Source organism: Echinops telfairi, unplaced genomic scaffold (genome assembly GCF_000313985.2).
Source record: "Echinops telfairi isolate 266 unplaced genomic scaffold, ASM31398v2 ScPeMD7_4;HRSCAF=17, whole genome shotgun sequence".
Classification (NCBI taxonomy): domain Eukaryota; kingdom Metazoa; phylum Chordata; class Mammalia; order Afrosoricida; family Tenrecidae; genus Echinops; species Echinops telfairi.
In genome coordinates, this window is record NW_022103900.1 from 45978545 (window position 1) to 45988428 (window position 9884).

General features: G+C 33.8%; 1 protein-coding gene across 1 annotated transcript in view; it reads left to right on the top strand.

Moving 5' to 3' along the window:
* LRP1B (LDL receptor related protein 1B) overlaps positions 1-9884 on the top strand; it is a 1686774-nt gene that overhangs the window by 1411375 nt on the left and 265515 nt on the right. The window contains exons 53-54 of the mRNA XM_045298375.1: positions 2330-2415; positions 8046-8168. Coding sequence (XP_045154310.1) covers positions 2330-2415; positions 8046-8168 — 209 coding nt within the window. The remainder of the gene's footprint in view (positions 1-2329; positions 2416-8045; positions 8169-9884) is intronic.

Sequence of the window (9884 nt, forward strand, 5' to 3'; positions counted from 1 at the left end):
ATCTGTCGAGAGAAATCATATATATTTAGTTATGTACTCACGAATGAATAATTTGATTGTTAAAATGAACAAAAATAGGGCATAATAATCAATGTATTTAAAAAAAAGTCTTAGTAATCTAATTTTGTTTTGATTATAATGAATCTAATGGCATTATCATTGTCAATATGTGGCAATTACAATATAAGGAGCATTAGATATTTTTATATTAGATATTAGATATTTTTCTCATCTGTTATTTTGAAATTAATGCCAGTGATATAATTAGAAAGCATGCCTATTTTTACTGGTAAAACACAGAACATTAGGCACAAATAGATGAGTCATCTTTCTACTTGACTTTTCCCTGTTCTGGGCCTATTATTCCAGCTCCTAGTTTGTTTTGTGTATCCACTTGCTTGCTGTTGGTTAGCCCGCTGCTTGCAGTGTTCTGCACTGAGTTACATGGAAAGGAACATTGCCCATCAATGTTCCCATTACATTCCAGATAAAAAAAAAACAATCTGTGGAGATGAATGCTAACAATTACAATGTAGTTCCTGTTTTATTATTTATTCATTCCCAAATTATTTTCCACTAGACACATTAGCATTTTTGAATGTCAAAAATCTATGTACTAGAAAGGCAAGTCTTTTAAGAGAAGGAAAGATAGATTAATTTTTCACAATGAACATTTAAATTATAAAGAAGGGAATTCTCTAAATATTGAGTTAGGATGGATCTGAAGAGTTTTTATTTCAGAGTTGAAAGGAACCTTTCCCCCTGACAGATGATGCTGTGACCAGGGGCAGCTAAGGCTCAATTTAGCCTCAAAAGGAAGAGTGGAATGATCGGCAGGCATACTGAAATAGGCGTCAAGCATATTTGACACACATGTACCACTGATGTCATAGAATTGAAACTTATAAGCAAAAGCAAAAAAAAAGAAAAGAAAAAGAAACACCTCATTCCAATAGCAGTTATTCTGAATCGTAGAGACACCATGCTACAGAGTAGAACTGTGCCCCATAGGTTCACATGGCCCTCAGCTTCATAGACTCCTATTGGAAGGTTTTTCCTCTGGTGACTCTGGGTGGTGGAACCACCAATCTTTCATGTAGGATTTGAGTGTAAAGCATGTGTAATACCCAGGGGTCTATGAACATAAATGAATATCCAACACATTATCGATTTTCTGTGAAATGAAAGGAAAGTAGTTTATTTCAGATGTGACAAATAATTCTATATTAATACACAATATATAATAAAACCTATATAAATTCTAACAAATGAATGTATCTTTCCGCAGTTTTCCTAATAACTGCCAATATACAAATTATTCACCTGCTACTTAAGTATAAAAGTGCATCTTAGAAAATCAAGATCATTAAAAAGGGCGTAAACATATTTTTTAATAAATTGATCTGGGATTTTAAAAGCTACAATTGTGATATGTTGACTTTAAATTTTCAAATACATGTTTAAATAAATATGTGATGTGTTCAAAATGTTCAGGATGTCTCCTTTTTTTAAGAACTCACTTTGTTTCAGAGTGCCCTCTGATGAGATAACCAACAAAAGGATTTAGATGGTAAAAGATACATTAATCTTCATATATGAACCATCATCAGTTAATCAGCATGATCTTTTCTGGAATCTCAAACAGCATAATTTTTAATTACACAGTCAGCTCATAACACGGAAATAAATATCTTTGAGAGTTTAAAAATAATTCTCATACAGAAAAGTAAAATTAGTCAGCAAGGATGACGCGGTCTGAACGTCACTCCTCATCTGGGAAGCCCCGGAGCAGATGAAGAGCATTCCTGTCGGCAGCGGTGTCTTCTTCTCCACCAATGGCATTGAGAAGCTAATAGTGTGATATTTGGATTCAACTTTCTGATGGGCGATAGACCACTCTAGATTTCTATGATAGATTTAGATTTCCTTCTCCTAAAATTCACTTAAAATACCCCCGTGTTGCAGCAGGTATTTTCCACTTATTGCCAGCATATTAGTTGAGTGTTCACAAGGAGAAAGAGAAATAGGCTTAGAAAGTCTTAGAATTGTCTTCCTTTGTGTATCTCTACCTTATCGTGTTCCTTATTCATAAGTACTTACCGGTACAAAGAAATGGCTAAGATCACCATAAGCTTTACTTTATTTTAACTTTCTTAGAGAGCCTCCCAACTACCTGCGAAGTTGCCCGGAATGAGTTTTTAGTCATTAACTGAGCTAAGATGAAGTGCACTTAATTTAAATGGCTAGGGGAAAAACACATGGGAATGAAATAGAGTTGACAATGACAAAGAGGAAAACAGCCAATCCTGTCCTTTATCTCGGTATTCAGACGAAGAGCCTTTCCTCATTCTTGCGGACCATCATGAGATACGGAAAATCAGCACCGACGGCTCCAACTACACACTTTTAAAACAGGTATGGCATGTGCATGCTTCCCTGACATTTAGTATGCGCTAGAGTTATAGAAATAGCTTACTATAAGAAGCTATCAATCCCCTCTAGTGGATGTTTGTCTACATTCATATGATTATCATAAAGGCTGTTTTGTTTAAACTATCCAAAGGATACTTCCAAATTGCCTGATTTAGGAAAGAAAATAATGGCAAAGGAAAATTGCTGCCCCCCAAAGAAAAATATTTTTTATCTCTAGAATAACTATATATATATTTTAAATGTACAATTTTCTTATGAGCTACTTTTTGCAGCAGATTGTCCACATTTTTCTACCTCCCCCTGCCATTTTAGGATAAATATGCACCCTATATGTGCTAGTATAAGTTGACCCATATATAATTGAGTATAAGCTGAGGCACCTAATTTTGCCAGAAAAACTGCATTAAAAATGTGCTGCAAAGCTCTGCCTATACACAAGTATTTATGGTATATATAATCTGTTTAGAATTTCAAGTCTCTGCTCACAGAACCAATAAATAAAATGGGATCGATAATATACAGCCTTTATAATTTAGAATTAGCAAAGGAACAAAAACGAAATATGATTGTAAATGAATCATGGATAAAAGGCTGAGACACAAGTTTTCAATCTTAACCTCTTGACTTCTCAACCCTACTTTACTTCAAGGCAAATCTGGGCTTTATTTGTTCTAGATTTTAAATCCTATTAGTTTATTTATATAAATTATTTGCAATGAATAGGTGTGACTGCCATTTTAGAATGCATTGACTGTGTGTATGCATTAGATAGAAAAACGAATCATTAAAGTTAGAATGACTACTATCTGTCGAGAGAAATCATATATATTTAGTTATGTACTATTCTTAGTTGTCGAGAGACTTTGCTTTCTTAAAAAAGATATATTTTGCGTTTAATCCGCTAAAAATTCCCTGCACCCCAATTGTAGAAAGTTGTTCTTAAACACCACAGTGTCAGTTCCTGCTCACAGGAAGTCTTTGTGTAACAGAGGGAACATTGCCCAGTCGAGTCCCAGCTTCATGGTTGTTAAGTTTTGAACACATTTTCTCATCACTGTGTCACCCTCTGCTTCACCAAGCATATTTTTATCCCGGGACTCTGCTGCAAATAGCATGTTTGCAGTACATGATACAAAGTCTCACCATCCTCACTTACAAGGAGAATTCTGGCTGTACTTTCTCCGAGAAAAATGTGTTCTTTTGATAGTCCATGAGACTTTAAATCTTCTTTATCAACAGCATATTTCAAAGGCATCAGTCCTTTGGCCTCCCTCATCCACTGTCTGCTTCCACATGGGAATGAGGTGATTGACATGCCGTGATTGAGTTGAAAGACCCTGAGTGCTCAAAGTGACAGCTTTGCTCCTGAACACTTTAAAGAGGTCTTCGGCAACAGATTTGCCCAATCCAATTAAAAACGAACAAGGGAATAGAGAAAAGCTCGCTGCCATTGAGTCAATTCTGACTTATGGGACGGAATTGAACTACCTCCCTTGGTTTCTGATTCGGTAAATCTCTACAGGAGCCGAAGGTCTCATCCTGTTCCCTCCGAAGAGCTGGTGGTCTGCTATGCTTTTGGTTAACAGCCCTGTGCCGACACCACTAGGCCACCAGCACTCCTTAGGTGACAGCAGGTGGGAGAGATCTACTAGAACAAATGTGTTCAACGTAAGCTATTTCTGCTCTGGTCTGGTCAATACCAGCTGGAGGTATAGTTGAAGAAGGCTATTTGTGTGGTGTGTCTTTATGGATGTCAGAAATATGAGCTTAACTAAAATTATTTTTGCCACCTACTGAAGGATTCTTCCACTGCTGTTGTTAAAATTCCATTCGTTTTTTATTAAGTACTTAGTCTTATTTCAAGTGAAAATACGCATTATCAGATATGATTATTTACTCTTTCTCACAGTGGTGACCTTTCAATCCATTTCTTCGGCAATACACTGAAAAAGGAGATTTTACATGATTTCTGGCTACTTATGAAAAAACAAGGTGTCCAATGCTGAGCCCACATTTACAAATGCCCATCATTTGAGTTGTTTAGCCACTGCCCCTGTGACATAGCCAGTGCACACGTCAGTCCCATCTTCAGCTCTCCCACATGCTTATTACGTGTACAGACTCCTTGAGGCCGAGCAGAATAGTTAAGCTTTTGGTTGTACTGAAAGGTGTGTGCTTTGAATTCACCCAGTAACTACATGAGTGCAAAACTGGAGATCTACTGCAATAAAAGACTACATCATATAAAGTGTTTAAGGAATAATTTGGCCCTGTCATATGGGGTCATTATGAGTCCAAATAGACTCAACAATACCTCATAGCACCCGTATGCATATGTCCCGTGCTCATGTCTGTCTATCAGGGTGACTCTTGATCTTCCATTTGGAGCGAGCTTCCAAGGTCCACTCTATCATACTGCCTCTCTCTCTCTCTCTCTCTCTCTCATCTATCTATCATCTATCTATTCTATCTCTCTATCATCTATCTATCTCTCTATCATCTATCTATTCTATCTACCTATCTACCTATCGATCTATTCTATCTATCTATCTATCTATCTATCTATCTATCTATCTATCTATCTATCTATCTATATCTTTATGATAGGATACAAAACAAGATGCTTTCCTGATGTTCATAAAAATTAGACAGATTATTTAAAATATTTACAAGACTTAGATAATTATCTCTCCAAGAGATAAAAGAGAAATATCCTTAGGAAAAATTAAGTTTACATAACTATGATACTTGTAAATGGAAAAGGTTTTGGTGTCCACATTGTTTTCTTCACATTGTTTTCTTCATAGTTTAACTTAATTCAATTATTTTACCTAAATCGTTTTAAGTTCATATCAAATTTATTAAATACTGAAGACTACATAGTTTTCTTTGGATATTTTTCCTGTCTTCTGAATAATCATCTTTATATCTTTAAATTTAGGTGCACCAACCATCAATTACTTTGTTTCTTTTTAGAAGAAAGACATGTCTATTTTCGCCTTTTCAATTCTTTAGAATTCTTACCTTTTCGGACTGTGCTTTCTCAATTAATGGGGAAAATGTTCTCCCTTCAGAATGCGTTGTGTACACCCAAGTGAAATCTTTAGGTAACAGTGCTCACACTTTTCTGGAAAGAACTATAAGTGTTCTTCAGTGAAAGTTTCTTGCTTTAACCCAATAAAGTTTCTTGCTTCATTTTCCAATGACTTTTACTATTTTGTTTTTGTTGTCTTTCATTGCTAACATGTTGTCATAGGCTACTTTTCATGAGGAAACATATTGTTCTCTAAGAACTTAATAACTTGTATTTATTTTATCTGATTAAATCATTTAATACACATTTTAGTGTACCATTTGGGAAGGTATTGTTGTAAATTACTTTAGCCACGTGGGAATGCGTTTTAGATACTTTTCTAAGTGATGTGTTTCCGGAAGAAAGCAGGGAGCAGGAAAGACAAGGAATCTCAAGAGAATCCTTACCATCTGTGTCTTTGGAAAGCATTTGATGATAGTGACTATTGAGTAAGAAAATAGAGACTCTAAGAAATTAATGACAAGACTGTGGCTCTTTTTTGCCTGAGAGTTGCAGTAAATATATGATTTCTGACAAGTGAAATATTTTAAGTTATAATTTTATCAGAGCAGTATAGAAGCTCTGATAATTGACATTTTTTTTTACCCTCACAGAGGTTCTGTCTACATATGCAGAATAATCAGAAAAGGGAAGTAATTGTCTCTCCTCATTTTCTGTAATCCAAAAATAAATTAAAAGACAACATCCTTGTTTTAAATATTTGAAAATGTTATGTGTGTAGTTAATTAGTAAGGATGGTTTAACCAAAATACCTTGGATTTTACTCTCATTATTGATATAATCAATACCGAGTACATGCACAAAGTTATAAAAAATCATAAGTGTTTATTTTTTTGTCCCACTATATTTCCTAAAATACACTGACATTTCAGCCAGTTAACTTAATTTGACATACCACATTTAGAAATAAAATAGATTTTAGGAATGAAAATTAATCAAGTAACTCTTCAATGTTATGTAATTCAATTCTAACAGTGCCTTTTATTCCAATAAAATTGTTCGGAGGAACAAGATACAATTTCCTGAATTAACCATCTTGAGCTACAGACATGAAAGGAACATACAGGATTCCAGCACTGAAACCATTAGAATGACTAGCTTTCAGACATGGTTTTGCCCATGTTCCTGGTGACTTTAATGTTTCTTGCATGTTTCAGCAAACAGAAAATGGCACTGTTTTCTATGGGGATTAAAAGTAACCATGTAGGAAAATGTTTGGCTTGGTTTGCTAGATATCTGAGAATTCAAAGCCTAAATTCTCATACCTCTAACGATTTAACATATGATAGTGGACTGGATAAATTTGGCATTGAAGTTTTGTTATTTTAGTTTGGTATGAGTTGGAATTGACTCAGGGCCAGCGATTGACTTTATTTTCATTGATACTTGTAAAGAATCGAATAGAGCAATTCTGCCCTAACTGTATACGTGGGGAATGCCTCTGCCAGAGTTAAAGATCAGCTTGCTCTCTCCCGACTATTGAAATGAATTATTTTGTCTAACTCTGATTAGTTTTGAATAGACAACTTCCCTAATAAAGAAGGTTAATCTTAAAACAGTTGGAATTTTGACTCGCTTTGTTTGTCTGGTGAAGCAGTAAATACAGGAGCCATAACAATAGATCAGAATTAAACTAACCCTAGACAGTCATTTAAAGCAATTCAGCAGCTAAGAAGATGCCCAGATCCTGGATATATGATTCTCAAAACAGAGGACTCACATGACAGTACTGCCAAAGAGAGACTATAACGTCAAGAAACGCACCATCCGAATCTGTGCGTTGTTTGATTAGCTGTAAACAATGCGAAGCCAGGAGTCTGAAGGGAGAGACTTTCTTGCATTTTCACCATGTGGCATAAAAATATTTTGATTACCCAGTTTCTCCTGGGGCATGCACTCACATAAGGGCAGAACTTTTAAACTCTAATCTAACATTGTATTGCCTAAGGGGACATTTGAATCTGACCCAGAAAGAAGCAAACAAAAAGCCTCATCACATTGTAGTTAGGACGAAACTCGGGGAAAGTAGAATTTTAATCCCAAACTCATCATAAATCGTCAGAGATTTTTACAGATCTCCCACTATATGTATGCTCCTTGTTTTACCACAGGATGGATTAAAATGGCCTCAAATCAAAATTTAATATTAGCCTAAACTGAAATCTTTCACTTGCTCGCTTTAAGAACAGCTCCCTCCGCACACTTTGCATTACTGTTTATTTATATCACTATCTGTAAATAGCCTACTTGGAAAATATATCTTCTTGGAAAATATATCTTCAAATACACTTGGTAACAACTTCAATTTATGGCACGGAAAATATAAAAACACTATACTCTTGTAAAGAATTGGTCACAAATGTTTTTATTTAGTTTATAAATGAAATATATCTGTTTAGTTTAAAAGGGAGAGATGGTGATGTGTATAAACAAGTTCTACATTAAAGAATATGCTCTATTAACTATTATTCAATATATAATTATATTTTCATTATTTTAAAATTTAATTTTCTTTTAGGGATTAAACAATGTTATTGCTATAGACTTTGATTACAGAGAAGAATTCATCTACTGGATTGATTCTAGCCGGCCCAATGGCAGCCGCATAAATAGAATGTGTTTAAATGGAAGTGACATGAAGGTAATTAGATATTGTAATGATTGAATCTTTAACATTATATTATTATAGTTGAATTTAATAGAAAATTTTATGTGATGGTTAATAACACCACTTGTGGAATGTGTTAGATTGGTTTAAATTTCATATTCTTACAGTATAAGTTAATAAGTACTTTAAAGTTAAATATGAGGCTCTTTTTTCTTATGTTCCACCATAAGACTACTAGTTGCAATGAGATAAAATCAAATTTATTCATTATTGGATTAGGACCTCATCACAGCCCTCCCAAATGAATCATTTTGGATTTTAATTACTAATATCTGATATTCAATTGTGTTGATTTAACTAAAAACAGCTGAATCTGAGAATGTATCATTGAAAAATAATTAAATGTTAAAGTCTAGATTGAAATTATACTATTAGAAATATTTACTTTAGATGAATAAAATTGAATGTATTTGAATGTCTTGATTAGATAGCATTATAATTATGTACTTATTACAATTCTAGATCTAAACTTGAATTTCAAAGTAAAATTATTGCACTGTAATAAGAGGCATCAAAAAGTTAATGAAAATGGAATTAAAATAGTGTATATAGTGTGTATATATATATTGAAATACATTTTAAAGCAATTAAAATGCAAGTAGATGAAACCTATTAATTACTTTATACACTTTTTTATAGGTACCTAAAACAGCATAGAGCAAATTTTAGTAGAAGAAATAAATTTTGAAAATTTGAATGAAACTGTGAAATGTGTACATATAAAATCCATAATAAGCAGTTTAAGTCTGATGATTCAGGACAGGGAAAACTGTATTTAATAAAATTTTATATGTTAAGATATTACAGTGTACATAACAAAAGTGCTGGTGATTTCTTAAATTTAACTGAATTATCTGACAATTTCTATAAAAATTCCTAAAGTTACATTACTTAAATCTTGTCATAGATTTTTTAACATATTTAAAATTGTATCTTTACATTTTATAAAAGTACTTTAAGACATTAAACTAACTACTCTCTTGTAAAATTATTTACCATTATTACTTTAAATTGTGCCATCACATAAGATCACAAAGTGCTTTGTTCTTCCATTGGGATTAGAAATTTTCTGAATTTTTTTTTTTCATTAGTTAGTCACATCAAATGTGCCAAATTTGGAATTCGAGGTGAATGAAGCAGAATAATATATGTATAGTGGATTGCATGTATAATCGCATGATATCATTGCTTTAAATGGCTCATATTACTACTTTGTGTCTATTATAGATGTATTCTTATATTATTATTTTGAATTATTGCTCAGGGAAAGAAATAGCGATATCATGTTTTTAATGTTTCCTTGACTGTGCCTATATTCCTCCAAATTTCAATTGCTTTTTTCACAGTGCTAAACACACTGGAGAAGTCTGAGAAAATAATCGTACAAAGCAAGGATTTTTTGTCATTTTATATGTATCATATTTATATATCAAAAGCCTGTAATCTTATTAGGAGCCCTAGTGCTATAGTCGATTGAGCACTGGGATTCAAGCAACAGGTTGGTGGTCTGAACTCCCAGCTGCTCGGCCAGGAAAAGATGAGACACTCAGCGTTCAATAACTCACAGCCCCAGAAACCTATGGGCTCTTCTAGCCTCTGTCCTCCAGGCTTGCTAATCGTCAGAATTGACTCTGCAACAGTGCGTTGCAGTCTTATTCAATTTAATGTTGGCATAGGCTAGATAGGAAC